General features: G+C 40.3%; 1 protein-coding gene across 1 annotated transcript; it reads left to right on the top strand.

Annotated features, from left to right (window-relative positions):
• Positions 1-496: 496 nt before the first annotated feature.
• ERI1 (exoribonuclease 1) lies at positions 497-24,200 on the top strand. The gene is made up of 7 exons (XM_066234825.1): positions 497-741; positions 6,560-6,738; positions 10,122-10,332; positions 13,779-13,862; positions 15,111-15,220; positions 18,407-18,521; positions 23,081-24,200. The coding sequence occupies exons 1-7, from the start codon at positions 637-639 to the stop codon at positions 23,321-23,323; spliced, it is 1,047 nt and encodes a 348-aa protein (XP_066090922.1). The 5' UTR covers positions 497-636; the 3' UTR covers positions 23,324-24,200.
• Positions 24,201-27,990: the final 3,790 nt, after the last annotated feature.

Genomic DNA, 27,990 nt, shown 5'->3' on the forward strand with positions numbered 1-27,990 from the left:
GTCTCTGCTTGAGTTCCTCATCCCTGCCCCCCACCCTACCTCTCTCAAAAGGGAAACTACCTCTAGGCGGAAAGCCAGGGTGGCAGAGGGGTCATCTTGTTTCTTTTCTGCAAAGTACAACAGTCCAGAACTGCCTTTTTCCTACTGTCTGAAAATAGGTGTTTCATACACTATGTTCAGTTTTTTAATAAGTCCAGGCCCATTTCTTCTTCTTATCCCCCCAAAAAGGACGTCTTAATTATTTTGTTATTTGGTATGGTTAAAATTCACCTCTCAATATGGTATTCTTCGTTTCCCTTCTCAGACAACCTTGACGGGATCACTTACTCCGGTGCAAAGCCTAGCCCCATGAGTAACTTCAACATGAACCCACGCCACTTCCGCGCACGCACCTCTCTCTCCGCTTCCTTCCGCCTCCGTCGGCGCAGGCGCTCGCGGTCCGTGCGCGCCAGCTCACTGCGCCTGCGCGGCGTGTAGACGCCACACGCTCCCGGAAGTAGGAGGTGTCCTTTCGAGTTTGTGTGGCGGCCGCCGCGGGAACGCGAGCCGGTAATTTTTCGACAGAGAAAGGCGAGGTTTTTGAGATTGGCCGTGTGAGAGTGTGCGAGGATCGGGCTCCAGCGGCTCTCTTCTTCCATGACACCCGGCATGGAAGACGAGCAGAGCCAACAGCCTGGCGGCGAGGCCGTGGCTCCCGCGCGGCTCGAGTCCGGGGAGGAGCCGCCGCATCCGCGCCGGGAGGTGAGGAGTCCGGGCGCCTCTTTCTTCCAGGGTGTACGGCGGCCACCGCAGCCTGCGCGCCCTTTGACCCCAGCCCCTCGGTGTTCCTGTCTCCAGCCCCGGAGCCTTCACTCCGGGTGGTTGTCACAGAGCTCTCTCTGGTCCGAGTGACCTCTGGGTGAGAGTGGGTCGCGCAGGGGAAGGACGGCAATGGGGTTTTGTAAGTTCTCAGCGGGAATTCTGATCTGCACAATCCGTGCCATTCTGTCTAGCGCTGATCGGTGATTGGTAGGCTACTTAAAAAAAATACACCTCAGTATATGTGTCATTTAAGACGTTTAAGCCCATCTCCTTCCAGCCTTAACAGAAGGTGACTGTTAGTTGCAGTTCCGTCCCTGTTTTTTGCCCGTTTACCCCGCTTTCCTATGGATATGTCGTTCATTTTAATGATTTCGACTGGTGATTGGTAGATCCTACATAGTTACAGTGGCAAAATTGTAAAAAACGGACGTAAGAGCTAATTTGTTATCTTATTTAACGAATATACGTAGTTATTTTGACCAGCGCTGCTGATTGTAAATAATCTAATACTAAAACTGGTCATTTTCTATCACTAACAAACTACTGTTGAGCATCTGATGGAACGGACACTTGCAGGAGGCTTCCTAGCTACTGCTTCCGTCTACAGCTCGTTCTCCGAACAGCAGCTGGAATGGTCTCTGAATAACACGGACCTGACTGGAGTGTTCCCCTCCTTAGTCTTGGGCTTGCTGTGCCCACAAGCTGACTACTTGCATTCTGTTCTGGCCTTTTGCTTGGGTGCGCTGGCTGCCTTGCCTTCTCTAGGGTCTTGGTGTGCTCCCTCCACCCTGCCTGCTCTTCTTGTAGGGTTTTGTATAGTCACCTCATGCTCCTTTAGGTATTTTAAAGAGGTCTTCCTTCTCCCTTTCCTCTAAAGAACAGTTCTTCCACCTCGTTTCCCTCTTCACTCTGCGGTATTGTCAGTAACATCATCATGTGAGTCTGTTTAGGAATAACTTTTGCAGTTTTATTTTTTAAAGAAGTGTGATTGGACATACTTCATGATATTTGAGTCTTAAAACTTTGAGATAAGAGGACGTAAGGCAGGGTCTGTGTACCAGATTGGTTTTAATGACTGCCACATTTGTGAAAAATCTATTGTTGGATACTGTTAATAAATGGTCATGTATTTTTTATTCATTCTTAATTAATAAAATTTTTGTTGTTGGAACTTAGCTAAAGAAATTTCCATTATATATTTTTTTATTTTATTTATTTATTTTTTTTACAGAGACAGAGAGGGATAGATAGGGACAGACAGACAGGAACAGAGAGAGATGAGAAGCATCAATCATCAGTTTTTTGTTGTGACACCTTAGTTGTTCATTGATTGCTTTCTCATATGTGCCTTGACCACAGGCCTTCAGCAGACCGAATAACCCTTACTTGAGCCAGCGACCTTGGGTCCAAACTGGTGAGCTTTGCTCAAACCAGATGAGCCCGCACTCAAGCTCACAACCTCACGGTCTCAAACCTGGGTCCTCCGCATCCCAGTCGGACGCTCTATCCACTGTGCCACCGCCTGGTCAGGCACATTTTTATATTTTTAACAAGTAGGTTTAAATTTCATCAGAACACTTTTTTTGGAAGAATGTTAAGGTAAATTCTGCTTATAAAATTTTTTTTTTTTAGTGTGCAAATGCAGAGGGTTTTTTTTTTTAAAGATACTACAGATTTAAACACTTTATATATATTTTTGGCAATAAAATACTGGAAACATTTCTAAAACATCTATTTCAAATGTTCTTGCCACTCAAAAGTTTTGTGTTCATTGAAAAAAAAACTTCTAAGGCTCAAGCTATCAATTCCTTTCTCATCACGGAAAAGAATATCAATTTTGGAATACCTATCTTTTTGTAAAAGAAAATATGTAAGTTATCTTTAGGTCCAACAACATTTAAGTACTTTGCCACAAGAATATTGATAAAAGGTTTTTATGGTCACTCACCATGATATGAAGAGTCTCTTATTTGGGATCATATAAACCATAAAACCACTTGAATGCATGGAAATTACAAAATGTCATAGTACTGAGGGTGAATATTCCTCCATACTGTGGAATCTGTCCTACATCCTCATTATGTAGCCAGGTGTATGACATGTGGCAGGTGGACAGACATTGAGGAGGGTCCAGTTGTCAATCTACATATTTAGTAAACTAATTTTGTGGGGGGTTTTGTTTGTTTTTTAAGTGAGAGTAGGAGAGACAGACTCCTGCATGCACCCTGACCCAGATCAGGATCTACCCGGCATCTGGGGTTGATGCTCTGAGTGTCTGGGCCATGCTCACAACTGAGCTGTTTTTAGCACCTAGGTGGAGGCTCCACAGAGCTGCCATCAGCTCCCAGGCCAGGGGTCGGGAACCGTTTTGGCTGAGAGAGCCATGAACACCACATATTTTAAAATGTAATTCCGTGAGAGCCATATAATGACCCGTGTACATTACACATTATCCAATAAAAATTTGGTGGTGTCCCGGAGGACAGCTGTGATTGGCTCCAGCTATCTGCAACCATGAACATGAGTGGTAGGAAATGAATGGATTGTAATACATGAGAATGTTTTATATTTTTAACATTATTTTTTTTATTAAAGATTTGTCTGCGAGCCAGATGCAGCCATCAAAAGAGCCATATCTGGCTCGTGAGCCATAGGTTCCAGATCCCTGTCCCAGGCCAATGGGCTTGAATCAATTGAGCCATGGCTGTGGGAGGAGAATAGAGAGTGGGGAGGGTGGAGCCTCTCCTGTGTGCCCTGACTGGGAATCGAACCTGGACTTCCACACACTGGGTTAATACTCTACCACTGAGCAACCAGCCAGGACCTAATTTTGTGTTTTTGTAGATTCATTACTGTGTAGGACTTTCAATATTTGTTTTCTGCTTAGTGAATTGACTTAAGTATCCTTTTTTTGGAAACCATTAGTGTAAATTTGAAATTTGGGGAGGAGACACTGATCACTGTGGACTGAATCTTGACTGTGCCCTAAACGTCACTGAAGGAAGAAGGCTCAACTTGGACCTAGGAGAGGAAGCAGATATTTATAGAAATAATGCTTCATAGCACATCTGGACCTAAGTGTTACTTATGGGTGATTTGTTAGCTTCAGTTTCAGGTGAGAATTAAGGAAGTAAATCAGAGAGGATTCAGCCAAAGAGAAAATTTGCTTCAATTAACTGAGACATCTGTTTTAAAGACAGACTGTTACTCAGTGTTGACCTAAATTTGAACTTGACTGAAGATGAAGTTTAAAATTCAATGTAAATTTAAAGACAGGATCAATTATCTTGATTGAATTATTCTTTTTCAATTTATTTTATTTTTTGTAGTTAATTTTAGAGAGCGAAGGAGAGAGAGAGAGAAACATTGATTTGTTCATTTCACTTATTTCTAAATTCATCAGTTCCCATATATTCCCTGACTGGGGATCGAACTGCAACCCTGTCTTACTGGGATGATGCTCTAACCACCTGAGTTACCTGGCCAGGGCTACTTTGATTAAATTCTTTTTTTTTTTTTTTTTTTGTATTTTTCTGAAGCTGGAAAAGGCAAGAGACAGACAGACTCCCGCATGCGCCCGACCAGGATCCACCCGGCACGCCCACCAGGGGGCGACGCTCTGCCCCTCCGGGGCGTCGCTCTATTGCGACCAGAGCCACTCTAGTGCATGGGGCAGAGGCCAAGGAGCCATCCCCAGCGCCCGGGCCATCGTTGCTCCAATGGAGCCTCCGCTGCGGGAGAGGAAGAGAGAGACAGAGAGGAAGGAGAGGGGGAGGGGTGGAGAAGCAGATGGGCGCTTCTCCTGTGTGCCCTGGTCAGGAATTGAACCCGGGACTTCTGCACGCCAGGCCGACGCTCTACCACTGAGCCAACCGGCCAGGGCCTTCTTTGATTAAATTCTAATGATAAAGTAACCAGTTAAAAGTTATAAATACATTATCAAAAGGTAATTATTTTGTTTTAATCAAAGATCAGTATAATAAAGCTTTTAAACACTTGTCAACAAGGAGCTTCAGTGTAGTTATTTTTCATTTTATGAACAATGCACATGTTAGAATTGCTGACCTCTTTTTCAGAGGAGATGGGAGTGAGCAATTGTTGAGTACTGTCGTGCAGTACCTAGCATTACACTTCCAGTAGATGTGTGTTGCATTAAATGGAGAACTTAAAATTGTGTGAAATAGTTCCTGCAACGTAAGCATCATCAGTTCTAGTCAAAGACTGACCTTTTTCTGTTTATCCCCCCTTACTCTGTAGTTAAAGTTCACATGGGGACGATATGGTAAGTTATGACTGAGTCCATAAGTTTTAATGTGGATTAATAGTAAGTACCAGAGTATTTTTGAAAATTCTGGAACATCTCTAATGTTTGTAACATTGCATGTGGAAAATAGTTAACTTATAAATGAATATTTGAAACAGCATAGTATTTGGGGACTACCTCTGGAATGATTAAAATGAAGTGTTTTTTTGTTGTTTTTTTAACACAGACTTTAAGAAAAAAGATTTGTAGCATAGTAATATAATTATCCTGACTAACTGTTATATGTAACTTTTGGAAATTGTGTTTGAAATTGAATAAATTTTCTTCTTTGCCTTGGGTACTAGGAAACTTTGAATGAGATTTCTAGAGTATTTTGTTTTTATAACGGCAATTTGTTAGCTTTGTGCAATGAAGTCAGGTGAAAAAATTCTCAGGAAGTCACTGACATACTTTCATAATGTTGTAAAAAATTAAGTTAAAAATTAGTTTTTAAATTTTAGAATATTGTTGGTGAAAAGATTTGTTCTATAATCTGTGGTGGTAATAAGTAAATTACCATTTATTAATAGCCACAGTGGGTATGGTATTAACCAGCCTGATATATAACCTCATTTAATCCTTATAATAATTTTGCCTAAATACTGCTTACCATTACCAAATACAAAATGCCATTTGAGACAATTATTATTATGTTTTGTTTTATAGATAAGGAAATGGGAAATCAGAGGTTAATAAGTAACTAGCTAAGGCCATGTTGCTTTTAAATGGTCAGCTAGGGCTCTGTACTGAGGTGGCTGTGACTCCATCAGTGCTCTTTACGTAGCGTCGTTGGTTATAAGGAACTTCTTGACTCAGAATAGAACAGGGTTAATTATATTGGAAACACATCTATACCTTCCCTCCATTAGCTGCAACAGGCATTTTTCATTGAACATGGAGCACAAAGAGACTCCCCACCACTGCCTCAGGCATTTGAATCTTTAAGATGTTTGTACTAATTTTAAACTATGACATTTTCATAATAGTTTCCAAGTTCATCCATGTTTCCAGATCTTCACTATTGTAAACAATGCTGCCATAAACATGGGGGTGCATTACTTTTTTTGAATCAGTGATATGGTGTCCTTGGGTTATATTCCTAAAAGTGGGATGGCTGGGTCAAAAGGCAGTTCCATTTTTAAATTTCTGAGGAATCTCCGCACTGTTTTCCACAGTGGTTGCACCAGTCTGCATTCCCACCAGCAGTGCAATAAGCCAGGCAGAGAAAGAAAAATATCATATGACCTCACTCATTTGAGGAATCCAAGGAACAGTGTGAACTGAGGAACAGAATTAAACCTGAAGTAAAGGGGGGAGGGAGCTGTTGGAAGGGGGCAAGGGAGAAATTGAGGGGAATATGGAGGAGGAGGGATGCATTTGGGGAGACACTAAAATCTATGTAAACACAATAAAAAAGAACTGACATTTTCGTTTCTCTCTTTTTTTATTTTGTAGAAAAAGCAACGATGTAGATTTGATGGCCAAGAAACAAAAGGATCCAAGTTCATTACCTCTAATCCAAGTGATTTCAGTGACCCAGTTTACAAAGAGATTGCTATTACGAATGGTTGCATTAATAGAATGAGTAAGGAAGAACTCAGAGCTAAACTTTCAGAATTCAAGCTTGAAACCAGGTAAATAAAAATAACTTTTTAAAATTATAAATGTGTAGTACATGCTCATCCTAGAAAATCTTGAAAATACTGAAAAAATTAAGAATGATCTGTATTCTTACCATAGAGAAATAACCGTTATAAACAATTCAAATAATAACTGTAACTTATATTTTTGTATTTGAATCTTTGTGTGCAACTCTTTTTTCTGTCTGCCCTTTAGGTTATAGATTAGGACTGAGGAGTCAAAGTCTCTGAATATTTGGTGGTCTACCAGCAACATATAGGAATATATATCTTATTATATTTAAATATGTTTTAAACTTTTTAGTTTTTAGGTGCTCATTTGGTTGTTGGATAATATTTTGTTAATGGGATTGAATTTTTTGGGGGGGTCCATTTGTATTCTTTTATAACAGGGGTTTCTTTGAAACCAAGTTATTTTTAAAACTCATTCACTTACCAGAAAGTATTTTTTTCCTGTTTTGATTTCTAAAACTATGCAGAATAGGATGCAGTATGTTTAACTGCATATTGAATCAGAATTCATTGCCGCTTAGCCATCTCTCAGTATGTTGCCTTCAGTGAGATGTGTATATATATACTTAGGGTTGTATTAGTTTTTTGAAAAACATTATTTTGAAGGGGCACAGGGCAAGAATGACCTTTGGAATAGGAAAAACATGAAGATTTTTGATAGACAGTAGAACTTGTAGGCATCAAGAAAAAAAAATTGACTATACAATAAATGAAAACTGTTATTGTTTCTGGGTATCCTTGAATTCTTTTTTCTAAGGAATATTGCTCCTCTTTCCTTTAAAATAGACCCCCTACTACTTTTCAAAAGAGCATAGACATATTTTTCCCTAGATTGTCTACACTAATTTATGAAGAAAATTTTTACTTCATTTCCCCCTAACTCTTTCTATTATGAAGGTACAACCTGTAGCCCAGGGGTCCCCAAACTTTTTACACAGGGGGCCAGTTCACTGTCCCTCAGACCATTGGAGGGCCGGACTATAAAAAAAACTATGAACAAATCCCTATGCACACTACACAGATCTTATTTTAAAGTAAAAACAAAACGGGAACAAATACAATATTTAAAATAAAGAACAAGTAAATTTAAATCAACCAACTGACCAGTATTTCAATGGGAACTATGCTCCTCTCACTGACTACCAATGAAAGAGGTGCCCCTTCTGGAAGTGCAGCGGGGGCCGGATAAATGGCCGCAGGGGGCCGCATGTGGCCCATGAGGCTGTAGTTTGGGGACCCCTGCTGTAGCCTATGGATTTTCTGAGCAGAATTTTGGTCCTTCCTTGATGTGAAGACCAGTTGCTTACTACCGACTTGCACGAGAACTAGAGATCTAGATGTATGCATATGCATTTGATCAGCAAGCACTTACTGAACTTTAAGTACTAGTCTAGGCATTAAAGTTTTAAAGGTAAAACAGAATGTATTCACTACTTTGGAAAACTCATGGTCTTTGGGAAAACATACAAATAATCACAATGCAGCGTGACCAGTGCCATATTGGAGGTCTGGCCAAGCACAGCAGGAGAATACACAAGGCAGTCTGTCTTAGGAGTTCAGGGGTGACATTTGAATTGATGTGCCAGACAGTTGTATTTCAGGCAGAAAGAACTTAAAACTCCTAAGTTCTATTCGTATGTTTTCTGCTACGTGATCCTTCTTTTTCTTAGCTAGTGTGCAACCAAAGTTAGAGAACATGAAAGCAGGCCACACGTTCAGGCAGTGACTCGTGGTGTGTTTTGTGTGCAGTATATAATGTACCATGAGGAGTAGGAGCATCTGAAGATGATACTGAGGTGGTAGGTCATGGCCGAGCTGTGAGGGAACTCTGTGCTAGTGTCAGCGTTTCCTCTGTAAGCAGAAGGGAGCCACTTCAGCAGGAAGTTGGCACCAGTGCTTAGTTCTCAAGTAACGTAAGAAGTCAACAGGGGTCGGTTAGTGGAGGCATTCGCCGTGGAAGCTAATGGGAGCCATACCGAAGAGAAGGAGGGAGGACCAGAGTCTGAATGTTCTCTGAGTTGGAATTGGCAGAAGGTGATGATTTGAATGTGGAGGGGCAAGGGAGATGTAAAAGATGCGTGTTCTCTGGAGCAACTGGTTCTGTTTGTGTTGCCATTGGGTTTACAAGCAGCCCTTTAGTAAAATACAGTTTCTCCGAAAAGAAATTAAGACCAAAGCAATTCAGAGTTGTCACATGACACAGAGGTCACTTAATACGAAAGGAGTTCAGGGTTTCCGTGCCAGGTTTTGGTAATTGGGAAGATCTGAAGCAAATAAATATGCTAAGACGTTTTGTCTTAAAACAATTCACTGATTAATTGTCTGTATTTTCATGGACAGGATTCCTTTTCAGTGGTAGTTTAGAAAGGAAAACAAGGTTAAACACTTTTTTTTTAAGTAGTCACTAATCTGTGATGTGACCAAAATGCCTTACTTGTCACTACATGTTAATTAATAGGGTCTTATTTTTACATATTTGCAAGCCATTATAGGAGACAGCCAAATAAGTCCTGCGGGAACTCTCAGCACTGGGGTTGCTCTTAAGTTTTTGAAGAAGTACATACTGTTTGAAGAATGGGACCGCCATTACCAGCCATTGTTATCTGTTTAAAACAAGTGCTTCCCTACTTCCCATTTGTGGAACATGTATTTTGAAAATACCTGTAGTACTGAAATACTGTAATAGTGAAACTTGAATCATTCTACCTATGGTAAAGTAAGAAAGCTACATCCAGTTAAGAACTTAGTATCAGGTGTTCTTCTGGACACAGGTCACTCTAGGGTATCTTCTAAATTAGCTTTTCTAGTTTAATAGCAGACATTCAACTATACTGCTCCCAAAAATTAGGGGATATTTCAAAATGATTATGAAGCGATAAAATATCCCCTAATTTTTGCAAGCAGAATATATATACTAGGTTCATATGGACATTTTTAGTTGTCAACCTGCAAAAGCCTAAAGGAAGGAAAGGACACAAGATGTTCAGTTCACCTGAATTTTCATCCTCTGCCGTGTGTATTTGGCCAGTAGAAGAATTCAGTATTAGCTGTGTCAGTCTGGCTGTGCAGGTGTGTGTGCTGACAGACGTCAGGTTGAGTACCAGTATCTGTTGAGCGTGCTCTCATAAACGTACTACTAAGTGAAAAGCCACCTGCCAAGGACACTATTAATGCTGTAGTAAACATTGTATTTTAATTAATTCTTTGCTAAATTAACTTTGAGTTTTGCTTTCTTTACATTTATTTTAGCTAACATTTGCTAAATTATGCTGTGACTGTCACTGTTCAACCCAGTGACAGCACATCAGAATTTAGATTCGTGAGTATGAAATTTACCTAAGAGTTCATTTTATTATTTTCCTTAGAGGAGTAAAGGATGTACTAAAGAAGAGGCTGAAAAACTATTATAAGAAGCAGAAGCTGATGTTGAAAGAGGACAATTGTGCTGACAGTTATTATGACTACATTTGTATTATTGACTTTGAAGCCACTTGTGAAGAGGGTAATCCACCCGAATTCCTACATGAAATAATTGAATTTCCTGTTGTTTTACTGAATACTCATACTTTAGCAATAGTAAGTGAAGTTACATTTTAATTTTATTTTTAGCAGCAACTATTCTGGGGTTGGTTAGGAAGGCGGAGGGTCTCAGTTGCTGTTTCAGCTGGAATTAGAATTCTAAAGTGGGCTTTTTGTTCTTGCTGTGTGCTTTGTATCAGCTTAATAGGAAAGCTATAATAGAATAATTTCAGGGTTTGCTTTTCGTCTTTTCCAGTAGCTAAAATTATAGTGTTTATTTTCTGCTTGCTTAGAACGTATCTCTGGCTGCACATCAGAATCTCCGGGGCTGTGAAAAAAATCTGATGGCTGGTCCTCATCCCAGAGGTTCTGGTTTAGTTCTTCTCTGGGGCCCCTGACATCAACATTTTTCTTAAAGCTTCTCAGGTGATGCAGTCAGGGTTGAGAGCCACTGCTATCACTAATGTATGCTCTGAGCTCTGAAAATGATAATTTACAGAAACCACCTCTCAGCTTAGAACTGGCCATCTTGTGAAAAGTTGATGGGGGAAACGAGACTTATAATCCAGGCTTCTAAGCCGTATAATATCACATATATGCTTTAGAAACTAACGTCAGTGCTACTAGTTCAGGAAGTCACCAGGAATTCTCCAAAATAATACTGTTTGCCTTGTAAAATCTGAGTGAGGATACATCATAACATCTGAGTGAGGACACATCATAACATATACCAGAAGTTACTCCCAACACATTGGCAGAAAATAGAAAAAGCTGTATATGCATTCAAATGCAGAGACTTTTTTCTTAGTGATTTTCAGAGTCTCATTTAGTAATATTTTTAATCAACTTAATTATTTAATTTCCGTGTCCAAAGCATGTTAAAGGCCAGTAAATCAAAAGGAAAAATGAGCCATGAAGGCAGATAATCGAGCATGTCTTCCTAGATTCCAGGCTGTCTTAGGGACATTGCTTTGGCGGTCTCCTTCCCTTAGACACTAGAGGTTCATTGCTTTCTCCTGATCGTTCCCGTCACATACAAGCAGGTGCTCTTTTTCCACCATAGGAAGCCGTCAGTTGGTCTCACTTCCCTGCCAGCTACCCTGTTTCTTTGTTTCTCTATGGCAGATTTCTTTGGAAAAGTTATGTATCCTGTCTCTGTTTCCTCCCATTCTCTTTTAAACCCACACCACTGTAGGTTTAAGTTTCATAGTCCGTTCCACCACTCCACCAAAGCCAGTAATCATTGTCGTCCTTGACCTTCACCTAAATCCTGGTTGATTGACCTCTTCCTCCTTGAAACACTTTCCTCGAGTGGCTGTCAGGACACCTCATTCTCATGATTTTTCTCCTTCACTAGGTCGCCTTTTGTAATTTCCCTCTCTGATTCTATTCTCCCCAGTTTCCTAATATCAGATACCCCAGGTTCAATCCCAGGTCCTCTTCTTTAATGATCTCAGGAAGCATCTTGTTCCTTTGCTTTCAAAAACTATATGCTGATGTCTTCTAAATACATATGTCCATCCTGGATCTCTGACCCATATCCAGACTCCATAATATTTCTACTTCGACGGCTAAGCAAGTCCCGAACTGAATTCACCCTGAGTTACCATTTTATCTTCAGCCTGCCCAAGCTTGAGTGATGGCAACTGTCTTTCTAATTGCTCAGTTCAGATACTGTGGAGTCATCCTTGACACCTGTCTCTTTCATATCACACATCCAAACCAACAGTGACTACTCTCTGCCTTCAAAATCCCTCCAAAACAGAGCCCAATCTTTTACTGTTGAATTCACTGCACTCGCCAGCTAACCTATTTCTGTGTTTCTATCTTTCAACAATTACCAACAGAGTTTGCAGAGCGATTCTTACAAGATACAAGTCAGATCATTCCACTTCTCTGCTCAGAACCCTTCGGTGGCTCCCCATTTATCTCAAAGTCTTTCCTTATGTGATCTGGCTTCTTGCTGCTTCTGATTGTGCTGCATTGACAAGCTTGCTATTTCTCAAAAATGCCAACATGCTCCGCCCCTCACCTCCCAGGCTTTATCTCTAATCATTTCTTTCCTCTGGAGGCCTTGTTGTGGATTCCCTCCCTCTTCCTCTCCCTGTCCTTCCTTAACTCTCTCACCTTCTAAATAAAGCCTGACTGGGTTCCCTATTTAACAGTGTAGCTTAAACACCCCCCCACCGATGTTTCCGATCTCTTACCTACTCTGTTTCTAATAACCGTCACCACATTTTAACTTACTGTGTAAGTTACTTAAATGTTAATTATTTGATCAATGAACGCATACTTCTTAATATTCTATTAAGGTATTAAAAAGTGAATAAAATTTTATCAGTGTTATACTTAGAATCATCTGCTTGTAGTGGTAAAGGAAGTTGCAGCATATTTTTTGAAGATTTTCATTTAAAATTATAAAACAGTATTGATAATTGGAAGAATACAGACTTCATTTATGAAATTCAGTTAAGTAGATTTTTTTTCTTTTGCAGTATGTCTTGTAAGAAGAGCATCTAAGTTTTAAAATTCCAATGTTCTTTGCTCTTTTATAATTGTTAGTAACTATAATTCATCTACTTAATACGCTAATCTGTAAAGGGAATTATTCTTAGGAAATATAATTATTTTTTACTTTTATTTCTCAATTTTTTAATCCTTTTTTTTTAATTTTTCAATCTTCTACCACAAAGAATAGTCTCTATTTCTCCATATCTACCTAGTATTAACAGTTTCTGTCTCAAAATCTTCAGGCTTTGAAATTTTTTTAAATTTTAAACAAGACTGTGCTCTGGGTGAGGGAGGCAGCGGGCCCAAGGGCAGAGCTCTTAGGGACCCGGGCCTGATGGATGGTAATAGCACTGGCCTCACTGCCTTCATGGGGTCGCTGGGGGCAGGGATCGGCCAGCATAGAAGCTTTTTGAAGAGGTTAAAATTGCTTGAAAAAAAAAAACAGGTAAAAAAGCATTATCACCCTTAGACTTCTAGATATCAGAGTCAAATTTTGACTATTCAGAATTCAGCTTAATGGAATCTTAATAAGAATAATTATTCAGGAGTAAATGAGAAAGCAGTAAAATGGAGCTAAGTTATGCTGGTATTTAAAAGAATTTATTGTTTGAAAAGAGGTTGCATTTAATAGGCTTTGTAGTTTCAAAACATTACAAACAAAATTATCAACACGTGTTTATTCAAAATTGAGTGTGCTAGCTTGCTTGCAGACTGCAACACTTGCTTTATTATAAAATTTGTTGAACAGTGAAATAATTTTTTAATTAAAAATATCAAAGTACTTTTGGAGAATTTATCAGAGCTGCCTTAATTAAAATGGATTATAAGGAGAAAAAGAGTACTTTGGGAGTAGGGAATTACCCTTAAATTATGAAGTTATATGCCATAAGCACCTATAAAATCATAATCTTATGTGTCTGAATTTGTCATGTATCACACGTTACGAATCTGAAGTCATAGAAGATACATTACTTGCTGTCCTTCCCTTGTAGGAAGACACGTTTCAGCAGTATGTGAGACCAGAGATGAACAGCCAGCTCTCTGATTTCTGCGTGAACCTAACTGGAATTACTCAGGTTATAATTCTGTGCTCCTTTTTCAGGAGTTTGAAAGAAGTTTTGAAATTAGTGATTTGTTTCATACTTTTAACAATTAGTGTTGTAAACAATTTAAATTAATACAGTACTTTGCTTGCTTGGTCAAGATCTTTCATATTGTAATGTTTAAGAAATAGAAAAGCAAATTTTACATCTGGTATAATTTTTTTCAGCTTTTCTTTTTAAGTAGTTTTAATGATGAATCTAAAGATTTAGTTGTTTGAAATGTCAGTAAAATAAATGTTAATTGTGCTGAACTTGGAGCTAAAGTTTTAAATGTGGCTGTTTATTCATTTAACCTGACTGTGTACAATATAGTTTAAATTTTTTAGGCCTCTGATTTTTGGTGGTATTCTGATGTGTCATGTCCTTTATTTATTTATTTAGTTCCTTCCTTCCTTCATTCATTGGTTCACTCACTCAACAAATATTTGAGTGCCAGCGATAATATTTGCCAAGATACTAGGGCTACAAAGATGGTCAAATCAGGCTCTCTTCTCAGTTCAGTTAACGATACCATAGGCGTCTAATAAAAGAAAGAAAAAAATGACTTCCTATGAGAAAGAGCTGTCCTGGGAAAAACTTGGGTGTTGGTGAACTTGGCTGAGTCATGACAGGTCAGTAGGTAGAAAAGAATGGCCAGGCATTTCAGCGTGTGCAGCAGAACTGTAAGGGGTCTGGGGCGGTTCAGCAGCACATGGCTGCGAGGAAAGCGGAAGTGGTCAGCTGAGGCAAGCCCGGTGAGCTCGCACTCCTTGGGGAGTGTCTGGAGGACTTGGAGTAGGAAAGCGAGTGACAGGTCAGATTTACATTTTAGGAAGATCAGTTTGACGGTGGTATGTAGTAAGTGGTAGGAAGATGTGAGCTTCGTGATAGAGATGTTATTTTAGAGGGCTGTGACTTTCAGCGGGAAGAGTTTGCCCTTTTCTCCACTCTAGAGAATGGTGGGCCACTAGGTTGAGGCCCATGAAAAGAGAAGCATTGAGGATGATTTTAAATCTTAATTTTTAGAGTATTTTGTGCTTCACTTGAAAAATGTCCATAATATTTGGCATTAAAAAATGAAATATGAGGTATCTCAGCCAAGGAAATCATGAAGACTTTAAAACATCTTAGATGAGATTTTCTCTTTCTGTTCCTTTCTCTCCCGTGTTTGTGTCTGGGTATTTTGTAGGATTACATGTAGCTACTCTTGATTTTTATATATTTTTCCTTTTATATCCTCAGGATCAGGTAGACAGAGCTGATACCTTCCCTCAGGTACTGAAAAAGGTAATTGACTGGATGAAATTGAAGGAGTTAGGAACAAAATATAAGTATTGCTTATTAACAGATGGGTAAGTAGGAAGATTATTTTTTCTCTTTTTTAAGGTTAAAGATGTCCTTATTTACCTATTAGAACAACCACAAAAAATGTTATTTGCTTAAGGAGACAATGTTTTTCCTTTTGTATTCTTGTTCCTAGGTAAATTTGAATTCTAGGGATCAAGGAGAGGAAAGGAAACAGGGGTAACAGTCTAATCCAGGACTAGAAGACTAGAGAAAGACAGACATTAATGTGCAGAACTAAAACTGTTTTCAGCAGGACCCGTGCTTGCTCAGAAGAGTCCAGACTCTTCCGTCTTGCTTTCAGGGTTCTCAGCCAGTCTGACCTGCTGTGCAGCCCGAGCACCTGCCGGTCCTCGTTTCCACTCGAGTCAGGCTGGCCCACGAATCGCATGGTTTATTTATTTTTTTCCATGTACTTATTCATGCTTTCTTCCTTCTGGAAGGCTGTCTTCCCTGACCACTTTGTTATTACTCAAAGCCCACCTCATGTTTACACCAGACAGTATGATTCACATGGATATATTTTTTCTTGAAGTCATATAATAGCCTCTCTGATGTGTACCGTTCACATTGGCATCTGACTAAACGTTCTGTTATCTAAACGTTATGTACCTAAGACTTACGTTTGCAAGGAGATTAAAAATCCTTTCAGGGCCCTGGCCAGTTGGCTCAGTGGTAGAGCATCAGCCCGGTGTGTGGCTGTCCCGGGTTCAATTTCTGGTCATGTAGGAGAATTGCCCATCTGCTTCTCCACTCTTCCCTCTCTCCCTTTTCTCTCTCTCTCTGTCTCTGTTTCTCTCTGTCTCTCTCTCTTCTCTTCTCTCTCTTTCTCCTCTCTCTCTTCCTTTCCCGCAGCCATGGCTCCATCGGTTCAAGCACAGCTGCCCCGGGTGCTGAGGATGGCTCCATGGAGCCTCCACCTCAGGTGATAAAAACAGCTTGGTTGCAAGCATGGCCCCAGGTGGGGGTTGCCAGGTGGATCCCGGTAGGGTTGCATGCGGAAATCTGTCTCTCTATCTCCCCTCCTCTCACTTTGAAAAGAAGAAAATAAAAGTCCTTTCAGAGCAGAGACTTTTGCTACTTGCTCGTCTTTGACATAATACTCTCTGTATCGCTGAGTTCAGCACATGTGCTCAACAAGCATCTGAAATGAAAGACTGAGTGGGAAGATGAGAAACGTGAACAAGCATTGTGCCAAGGCAACTCCTTTCCCATGATGCTGTTGGGGTTCAGGAAGAAAGTCCCAGTCAACTTCTGTTTTAGACTGGACAGATTGTCCACTGCAGCTACAATGTCACCTACATACATCAGGGAAAGAGCATTGAGTTTAATCACAGAATAATTGTGTTTAAAAATGGACGTTTGGGAAGATGTTGATGGACCTTTTTAGAAATCTCTTACTGACTTCAAACACGAATGAACAGTATTCTTGCTAAAAACAGTGTACTGGTCCCTGGCCGGTTGGCTCAGCGGTAGAGCGTCGGCCTGGCGTGTGGGGGACCCGGGTTCGATTCCCGGCCAGGGCACACAGGAGATGCGCCCATTTGCTTCTCCACCCCCCCCCCTTCCCCTCTGTCTCTCTCTTCCCCTCCCGCAGCCAAGGCTCCATTGGAGCAAAAGATGGCCCGGGCGCTGGGGATGGCTCCTTGGCCTCTGCCCCAGGCGCTAGAGTGGCTCTGGTCGCAGCACAGCGACGCCCCGGAGGGGCAGAGCATCGCCCCCTGGTGGGCAGAGCGTCGCCCCTGGTGGGCGTGCCGGGTGGATCCCGGTCGGGCGCATGCGGGAGTCTGTCTGACTGTCTCTCCCTGTTTCCAGCTTCAGAAAAATACAAAAAAAAGGAACAAACAAACAAACAAAAAAACAGTGTACTGGTGTTTCTGTCCTAACACATTGTGTGTGGTTCTGTGAAAATCTCACATTCTGGGACAGCCATTCAAAACCTGTGCAATTTTGTAACCAGAGCACTGACAGAAACAGTGATTGAGACCTCCAGACATGGTTTGGACAGCCGGGGCAGCCCTCCCAGGGTAGATGGAGGTTGCCCAGAGGACATTACGGATGCGTGGAAGCAGTGGGGTCCTGGGGACAGGCACTTGTTTCTGCTGGTCTTAAAATACGCTAGAAAGTACTCCTTTGCCAGGATAGTAGCTGAGTTGAGAGCTTTTTTCATTCCTGCTGAAGGTGTTCAGTATGCTATTATTCTGACTCTCTTTGGCTGGGAAAACTCAGGTATGGAACCAACACAATTTCTGCATAATCCAGTCCATCTTCTGTTTCACTACATAAGTTGATTAGTGTTATAGAAACCTATATTGTAGTGGAACAAATTGTATTCTACTTGATACCAGCTTCTTTTTTCTCTTCCAAGTAGTTTATTCATTTGTTTTATTTTAAAATATACCCTCAAAAAACTTCCTAATAATACTTGGCATTAAAAGTAAGCCGAACGGTAGGGGGTGGGGAGAAGGGAGTAGAGAGGGACAAATATTCGGTGATGGAAAATAATTTGACTTTGGGTGACGGACACATAGTGTAATCAACAGTTCAAATAATATAGAAATGTTTACCTGGAACCTATGTACTCTTACTGATCAATGTCATCCCTTTAAATTTGTCTAAATAAAATTTTTTTAAAAGTAAGCTTAGCGGTTATTTTAGAATTATGAAAAAAATGCTCAAGATAAAGTTTTCCCAGATAATCAGACCATAAAAATAACCAAGATGAGCCTAATTAGAATTAGTTTGTGTGCCTGACCTGCGGTGGCACAGTGGATAAAGCATCAACCTGGAAATGCTGAGGTCGCCAGTTCGAAACCCTGGGCTTGCCTGGTCAGGGCACATATGGGAGTTGATGCTTCCAGCTCCTCCCCCTTCTCTCTCTCTCTGTCTCTCTCTCTTCTCTGTCTCTATCTCCTTTCTAAAAATGAATAAATAAAATTAAAAATTTAAAAAAAAAAAAAAAAAAAGAGTTTGTGAGAAAAATTTAGTGTGCTCAGTTTCTTATTTTTTGTTATTTAAAGTTTATTTTTGAATTTGTTTTGGAGGAAGACATTAATTTTCTAAACTTGGTGTTGTGTATAAGTAAGGTGATGTGTAAATAAAAATCAAGTAGAATGATATAAAACACGCATTTCTAAGAATAGGTTAGCATTTATTTTATTCATTTTTTTTTTTTCCTGTCTTTGACTTACAAGTTCGTGGGACATGAGTAAGTTCCTGAACATTCAGTGCCAACTTAGCAGGCTCAAATATCCTCCGTTTGCTAAAAAGTGGATCAATATTCGGAAGTCATATGGAAACTTCTACAAGGTAAAACTTGATATTTTATTGATTATAGTCTTATGCTCTTGATAAGTTTATTATATTTTGCATGCACATTAAGCAGGGATTTACTAGCTGTTTTGCACAGAAAAGGGCCAGATTCCAAATTATGTTCATCTGAGTTTAGAAAAATAAGCTATTTTTCTTACTTAACTAGGTTAATATCTTCAGTAACAAGTTTGAAACTGTAGCGGTATTCAATATGTGGATTTTTTTGTGGAACAATTACTCCTCACTGGATTTTAACCCTATCAAATTTAATACATGCCTGTAGTATAAATTTTAAAAATAGTAAATATATAAGCAAAGCTTATAATAATCGGCAGTCTTCCACCATGGCCCTCTCCAGTAATGATTTCTGTGCTCTGAGGCAAACACTTCCGATATGTTAAAGCTATTCAGTATTTCTAAGTTATATGTTTATGCTATTTGTTTCATTTCAGTTTGAGGTGTCTGTTAAGTTCTGCAGTGCAAGATGAAGGTTTAGCTCTATTGAAGAGCCACCAGTCCTGCCTGTCCTTCCCCTCCCTGCACCTTCCTCATGTAGTTACATCACCTGCAGAGTCAAGTCACTTTTCAGTGTGTGCACTCCTGGGATGACGGAGGGCGCTCGCAGTTAGTTTTCTTACCCTCTTCCTTTCCTTTCAGATAGGACTGGCTTCTCAGTGTCTGTCCTCAGAACATTGAGGCAGTCGGTCAGTTTCTCTTTTGGGAGGGGGGATACTTCCCTGGAGCCGTTAATCCTGTTCTGATCCGATCGGGTGGTGGTTCCGGCTGCTAAAATCCCCTAGGAGAGCCCGTTTCTTCTCTTCCACCTGTCAGATCTGTGTCCTCTTCCTTCCTCTGCTGCTTCATGTTGGTGAAGCACATCCTAAAGTAGGTTCAGGAGAAAAGTGTTTTGTTTTAATGTTTTTGTGTGTGTGATTTTTTTTTTTTTTATGTTTTTTTTTTTTTTTTTTTTTTTTTTTTCATTTTTCTGAAGCTGGAAACAGGGAGAGACAGTCAGACAGACTCCCGCATGCGCCCGACCGGGATCCACCCGGCACGCCCACCAGGGGTGATGCTCTGCCCACCAGGGGGCGATGCTCTGCCCATCCTGGGCGTCGCCATGTTGCGACCAGAGCCACTCTAGCGCCTGAGGCAGAGGCCACAGAGCCATCCCCAGCGCCCGGGCCATCTTTGCTCCAGTGGAGCGTTGGCTGCGGGAGGGGAAGAGAGAGACAGAGAGGAAAGCGCAGGGGAGGGGTGGAGAAGCAAATGGGCGCTTCTCCTGTGTGCCCTGGCCGGGAATCGAACCCAGGTCCTCCGCACTTGTGTGTGTGATTTTAACATTTCTTCTTTTTTTAAATGTTTATTTCATTGATTTTAGAGAGAGAAAGGACGAGAACAGGAAAGAAACGGGGACATATGTTCCTGTCTGTGCCCTGACTGGGGATCGAACCGACAGCCTCGCTCTTCAGGACAGTGCTAACCGTCCGAGTGCTCCAGCCAGGGCAGCGTTTCTTAAAACTGAGAGCTGTGAATACAGCAAAGTGGAGTTTGACAGATTATTTTAAAGTGAAATCTCTTGCAACTTCCACTCACTCAACTCCCTTCCTTCCTCCCAGAGCTCCCATAATCTGTACTTTAAATGGAGTCATTTTCTTGTTTTTCCGTATTGCTTTAAAATTTATGTCTATCCTTATATCTTATAGTTAGGTCTTGCCTGTTTTTGAACATGATATAATTAGCATCATACTGGTTGTTTTCTTTATTGCTTTTCTTACTCAACATTATACTTGAGGTTTATCCATGTTGTATCTAGCTGTAGCTCATTTATTTTATTGCTCTGTAGAATTCTATTGTGTGAATATAGCAGAGTTTATCTGGTCTGTTTGGGCTGGCCATTTGGGTGGTTTTCAGTTTGAGGCTGTTATGAGCGACGGTGCTGTAAACATTCTGTGTGTGTCCTCTGGTGCCTTTGTGCACTCATATCTCCAGGATATAGACCTGGGAGTGGGCTTGCGGGGTTGCAGGATAGGTGTACCAGTGGCATTGCTAGGTAGGAGTTTTCCGAAGGGGTGGTATCGGTTTGCACTCTTACCTGAAGAATGTATGAGTTGACGATTGTTCCGCATCTTTGCCAGCATCTGGTATTACCAGACATTTAAAATATTTGTAAATTTGTTGGGTCTATGATGCCATCTTGTTGAGGTCTTCATTTGCATTTGCCTAATAACTCCTGGGTTGAGCTCCTTTCATGCGATTTTTAGCCATTTGGATTTCTCCTTTTTTGCGGTCCCTGTTAAAAACACTTCATTTTTAAAAAATTGGGTAGCTTTTCCTTTTGAAGCTAGTTGATTTCTCTATCTTGAGACTTGCTAATAGCTTTCCTCATCAACCCCAAGCAAATCATGAATGTTTGAGATTTTCTTTTGCAATTTGATTTTTCCAAAGATTCAGTTTCCTTAGAAAATTCAAGGATCTTGTCACTTGAAGTCAGATGTTTTCAGGGTCTTAAAAGGACTCTTTTACTTGGTTTATATGATGAAATGTCTGCTAAGTAGGTTGGTTTGTACAGCTCTTATCCAAGCCACTCAGCAAAATCTGGTCTACTGTTTTCCTACTATTTACCTTTCAGGACAGACACCTTGCTGAGAACTTTGTCATGCTAGACCAGAGGAAACATGAGGTTGATGTGTTCTTTGTCTAAATTTTGACACATTTTCATGTATGGCCTTTATTATTTTATAGGTAGTTTCCTTCTGTTCCTGTTTTGTTGGGTGTTTTTTCATGAGAGGGCATTCAGTTTGGTTCATTGCTTTCTCTGCATCAATTCAGATGATCATGTGGTTTTTTCCTGCATTATGTTAATATGGTGTGCTTATATTGATTATTTTTTATATGTGTTGAGCTATGCTTGCTTTCCAGAAAGAAATCCCACTTGGTCATGGTGGGATGAATCATTTAATGTGCTGCTCAGTTTGGTTTGCTAGTATTATTGAGGATTTGTACATCAGTATTTATAAGCGTTGTTAGTCTAACTTTCTTGTAGTGTCTTTGTCTGACTTTGGTGTCAGGGGAATGCTAACCACATTGAATGAGTGAGGTCTTTCTTTCTGTTCAGTTCTTCAAGAGTTTGAGAAGGACTGATGTCAATTTTTCTTTAAATGTTTTATAGAATGTATCAGTGAAGCTAACTGGTTCAAGGCTTTCTTTGTTAGGATTTTTTTTTTTTTTTTTTTTTTTTAAGGAGAGACAGACAGGAAGGGAGAGAGATGAGAAGCATCAACTTGTAGTTGTGGCACTTTAGTTGTTCATTGATTGCTTCTCATACATGCCTTTACTGGGGGTAAGGGGGCTCCAGCTGAGCCAGTGATCCCTTGCTCGAACCAGTGACCTTGGGCTTCAAGCCAATGACCATGGGGTCATTGAGCCCATGTTCAAGCCAGCGACCCCGTGCTCATGCTGGATGAGCCCATGCTCAATCTGGTGTCCTCAGGGTTTTGAACCTGGGACCTCAGCATCCCAGTTTAACACTACCCACTGCGCCACCACCGGTCAGGCCAGGATGTTTTTGATTCCTGATGCAGTGTCCTTACTTGTTATATATAGGTCTGTTTAGATTTTATGTTTTCTTCATTATTCAGTCTTGGTGGATTGTGTGTTTCTAGTAGTTTCTTTCACCTACTCTCTTCATTGTGTTGGACAAGCTGTTTTTGTTTTGATTTCTTTTTGAATTTTTATGTTTATTTCAGGCAAACTGATGACAGTGTCGGAGAGCAAGTTCTCAAAGGCTCCTGGTAAAGTTCTTTTCAAGAAGCACATTCGTGACGGTGTTAGTTAGTGGAAGGTCCAGAATGCATTGTGGTATTGTAGCTTAGGGTAATTGCTGATGTTAGTGTAGTGCTTTGTTACCTTTGCTTTGTGATCTCCCAGTAACCCAGGGAGTAAGCAGTACAAGTATTTTCACTGTAAAGAGGAGGAAGTGGAGGTTCTAAGATGTGTAGGTGATACAACTATACAAACTACATAGTGTGAAACAACATATTTTTCTGATAAGGATATACTGAAGATAGAATAGTGGTTCTCAAAAGGGAAATTTGGGGAGTGTGTGACATTTTTATATTTATCTAAGTGGAGCAGGTATTTAAATAGGTTGAAAAATACCACATGATACTGTCTTTCATTCTTCATCTTCATTGTCTTTTATCATCTAGAAATGCTGAATATGTTTTGATGTCTCCGTCTCTAAGGAGTGGTCAAATAAAATAACACATTACAGAAAAATACCATGCAAAATTGAAGTAGAGCTTCCATTTAGAAGAACATCTTTCATAAATGATTTAAATTACAAAACTACAAACATTTTAGATGTCTTGATTCTATTTGTTGATACATATTTTCATCCAAAACACTGAAGCCCTGGAGATTTGAATTATTTATTTGCTTTCATTAACCAGGAGTATTTACCCTTCGTCTATTACTGTTAATTTTCAGTTTCTTATTTTTTCTACTTCAGAGTGACTTACAGAACACTAAAGAATTATTTTCTGTTTATTTTTTAGGTTCCTAGAAGCCAAACAAAATTGACAATAATGCTTGAAAAACTAGGAATGGATTATGATGGGCGGCCTCACAGTGGTCTTGATGACTCTAAGAACATTGCTCGAATAGCAGTTCGCATGCTTCAGGATGGGTGTGAACTCCGAATCAATGAGAAAATGCATGCAGGACAGCTAATGAGCGTGTCCTCCTCATTACCAATAGAGGGCGCTCCATCTCCACAAATGCCACATCCTAGAAAATAACAGTATTTTTGCTTTTTTTGCCCATGGATCATTCACTCTAACTGGAGTTGCTACAAAAAGACAGTAGATCAATACTTACTGAATTAGTCTTGCCGTGCATATTTAAACACCTTAAACAGGAAATCTTATTACAGTTATAGATATGTATATGTGAACAGATCTTTGGAGAGAGCATATTGAATTATTTGTCATCAGCACTTTTATACAAGCAGTATTTGTTATATAGTAACAGTTCTGCTTAAAACTGAGTTTTATAAGCTAAGGTGTCCTAGATATGTTCCTTTTTGTTTTTAAATGCAGAGCTGTATTGGCTGTTTTGGTTATCCCTTTTAATGTCATCTTTTATTGATGTTAAAATATATGATGTACTTTAGTATTAAATTCATTAGATCTGATTATTTCTTAAAATGGAGAAAAGATTGTAAGGTGGACCTTACCTGGCCTTTGAGTTTTGAGAATATTATAGTTCTCTTGATTTTTAAAGTAAACATGTATGTGAAGTTCAGCTGTATTTGGTGAATTTCATAAAGTACTGTGTTTTCCTTCAATTCATAATTGGCATATCTGTGTTTTCCTTCAATTCATAATTGGCAGACTTGTAATAGATTATAGGGTCTAATTAAAAATTAATACCAGTGGCATTAACAGAAAGTCAGAATATCATTTACAGGACTGTAAGGGCTGTATCTCAGATTTTATAACACAGATTAATCAGTGGGGTTTTGGGGCGGGGCTTTTTGAAACCCCTCCTCCTTGTGACACACTTCCCTAATTCTTAAATCTAAGAGACCATGCTTTGAAGTTGACTTAAAATTAAGGATCAATACTTAATTTTGCATTTGTATTCAGCATTGTGAGTGAGGTTAATAAAGTCAAATAATGCTTTCTACCATATTTTGTTTTTATTAAAAACTGATTTTACATAGTAAATAGCCACTAAATATTGAATAGTTAATTCTAAACTAGTTCTAAAAACAAATATGTGTTCAGAGTTGAAAAAGTAAAATTCTTTTTATTTAGAAGCTAAAAGTACATATTTTCAGAATTGAATTTTCCCCTGTAGCTTTCATGAACATTTCATTGGCATTGTTTGCTTTTTTTCTTTTACTTTCTAATAATAATTGTGATGCCATTTTATTTTAATGATTTATGTGTTAAAATCAAATGCATTTTATAGCGTTTTCCCAACCCTGATACACAGGATAAAAGGAGGGATTTTTTTTGGAATGAGAATATAGTACACAGTGTAGGCTTCTTCACTGAAAGAATGAATTTCAACTATTGCCCCAAGGGCAATAGTTGTTGAATCAACATAAAAGAATAACAAGTGGGTAACAGAAGGCACAGGGTGAATATATGCTGAGGTTTTTTAAAGATTTTATTTATTCACTTTTAGAGACGAGAGAGAGAGAAGGAGAGAGGAGCACAAGCATCAACTCCCATATGTGCCTTGACCAGGCAGCCCAGGGTTTTGAACCCGCGACCTCAGTGTTCCAGGTTGATGGTTTATCCACTGCGACACCACAGGTCAGGTTATGCGTAGGTTTTGTGAATCCCAAATATCACCATATAATATAGCAAATATTACTGAAAATTTTAAAGAAGTTCCTTTAAATTCTTACTGAGCTACTGTGCCTGGGCAGAGGAGTAGAGAATGACAAATCACTATTGAAACATGGATGCCAGGAGGTGCACTTGGCATACTCTCCCGGTGACTTTTCCACATGGCCACATTGCTGTCAAACTCCAGTTCATACCATGGCAAAGCTAATTATCTCTCACCAGCTTCCACAGCAGCTCATCAGCTGAAACAGCCAGTGGAAAACCTAAGAATGGCAAAGAAATGGTGGTCTGGTCTTGTGCAGCTCCTGGCTGAGGTCAACATTAGGGCAGACCAGGGCCACGGCTGCAGGGTCCGGCGGGGCAGGTGGTAGCTTGGGCTTATGGGATCCTCAGAGGTGAAGGCTGCTGGGGCCTCTTGTTCTTTTGTTTTGTTTTGGTCCATGGAAGAAAGTCATAGCCAAGAGTATCCTTGGCACTTGGTCTGGCATGCTGCCTCTTAGAGCCGTAGGGAACGGCGTCGTGGGGTCAGCTGCATGTGGAGCTACCACAGTGCCTGGGTCCCTGAGGACAGGGACACTTGCAGCATCATTGGCACTGGTGTCGAAGGTGTGGTCATGTGCAGCTTTGGAACCAGGATCTGGGTCTCCGGAGCCCATCACAGTGCCATGGGTGGGGTTTGGCGGAGGGAGATACAGCAGCGGCAGCAGCACGGGTCCGGGAGGGACAGCATGCAGTGGTGACGTGGCCTAGAGAGGGCACAGTGCACTAGCAGCACAGCTTGGGAACAGTCTCAAAGTCACAGTAGCACATTCCACCCTGGGGGACCCCCAATAAAGCCTCATGATCCATCACCGTATATTGACCCCCTTGACCCATTGTGATCCACTTGGGTGGCAGACAATGCAAGATACAGATGATGTGTTCCAGAATTGTATACTTGAAGCCTATACAATTTTATTAACCAGTGTCACCTTAATTTAATGAAACAGAAGAACAAAGATATAGATCGGGGCCCAGGAGGAAGGTTGCAGAGCTGCAGCAGCGCTGGTCCTGTGTATGGCAGGGTGCTGTGGGGTCCCGATCCGAGTGGGCGGAGCAGCGAGCCAGCAAGCGAAGTTCCCTGAGCGACGGCCAGCCCGAGGAGGAGATGCGATGGCAGGGGTTCTGGCGGTTCTGTCAGCGCTGGTGAAGACAGGGTCCTCAGTAGCAAAGGCTGCAACCGCCCACCTGTAGCAGTGGGTGTGCTGGAGTTCTCGCCTTTTCCCCATGCAGTGGTACATCCTCCTGTGGTCCAGGGCTTCTGTTCCATCTGTCAGTTATTTTTGTGGGGGCGATGGACCTTAGGACTTCCTCGCCCTTTACTATGTTGGGTGTCTGCCCTTCCCTCTAACTGGGTGTACCTAGTATCAGATGGATGTTTTATTGGGTTTTGCTGAGACTGTTAATCATGCCTGTCTTGAGATGAGATTAAACATCAGAAAACACTGCTTCTACTTTTTGGCTTTTGTTGTGTTCCATTGTCTTTATGCTTAAGAGACAAATGCCAGTTACTATTTCAGAAAATCAACAATGTTAATAATTCTTGTAAGTTATTAATATTATGTATTAATATACTATGATATTAATATTTATTGTTTATTATTTATAAAAAACCTTGTTCTTAACCATTAGCTATGGTAATTTCTCTGCCTTCTACTTTTCACTTGTTCTTACACTGACATACTGGGCTTCTGCTGTATTTTTTCAGATACACAGTCTTTAGGGCCAACTGAGGTATGAGCCAGAGCACTGTATGTTGTCTGTGTTTTGTGTTTTTTTGGTAAAATACTTCAAAACATCTGCTGGAAAAAAAAAATCATTTTCTACAGTGTCTATTTTCTTTTTCTCTATTATTTTTTTCCTAAAATAGGCCGGTGTAGCCTGCCTCTTAGAGCTAAGTTTCTACCTAGGTTGAAATGAAAAACCACAGGAATCACTAGCATGTTATCTATTAAAAGGGATATGGTCTTGTTCAAGACTGGCTGATGGTCATCTTTTAGAGACGGAACCAGTTGCCTTGCTTTCTTTAGTATATCATCATGAATATTATCCCTGATGATTATGCAAAGCAGAATAATTTAGAGGGGAGGAGAAGAGCTGGTGGTAAGTTGAGAGGAGGAAGCAGGGTGCTCTATGTTACTATTTGGCTTAGGCTGTGGGTGGGGTCACAGGGCAAGTACCTGCCTCTTGTCTGAGGATGCTTTGTATGCTGCGAAAGCCTGATTGGACATACTCTATTTCAAAGGAAGACTTTCAGTGTCTAAACTACTGTGGAGAAGTATAAATTCCTTGAGAGCAGGGACTATGACTTCTCCATCTTTGATTCCAACATGTGTGATTCAAAAAGTGCCTTGCACATAGTTTAGTGTTAATAAATGAATGACACTTTAAATGTCCTTTTTAAAGAGTATATGTGGAAGTTCCCTCTTCTCATGAACCTATATTTTAATTTCTCTGCCTCTACAAAGCTTCCAAAGCCCATAAATTTATTAATCAAGATCAAGGATTGGCAAACTACCTCCCATGGGCCAGCTCTGTTTTTCTATGGCCAATGAACTAAGGATGTTTTTACATTTTCAAATGGTTGAAATAATTAAGAAATGATAATATAGGTATTGTTGGCTTTCTGAAAGGCCACATTACCCCAATTCACTTTTATAGAAGACCTATGTTAGTACCTGTTTTCTCTAAACTGAAAGAAACCCAGTTTTCTGTTATGAGAAAAGCCATTACCGTGTGAAAGCCAGTTTTTGTAAAAGTGAAGTGGCGTAATGTGAATTTTGGGGAAGTAGGTATACTCTTTGCTCAGTTTACGACAGGTATGACAGGAGTGTTGTGCTTTAGGATAGCAGGGACACCTGTACTTTGTAACATGAAATTATATGAAATTAAATTTGTTTTTATAAATAAAGTCTTACTGGAACGTAGCTACCGTGCTCATTTGCTTGCAGGTTATCTCTGCTGCTTTGTGCTACAGGAGCAGAGATGAGTAGTAGTTGCAACAGAGACCATCTGGCCAGCAAGGCTGAGAATCATGTGTCACCCTTTGCTGAAAAGCTTGGCCT

Source organism: Saccopteryx bilineata, chromosome 6 (assembly GCF_036850765.1).
Source record: "Saccopteryx bilineata isolate mSacBil1 chromosome 6, mSacBil1_pri_phased_curated, whole genome shotgun sequence".
Classification (NCBI taxonomy): domain Eukaryota; kingdom Metazoa; phylum Chordata; class Mammalia; order Chiroptera; family Emballonuridae; genus Saccopteryx; species Saccopteryx bilineata.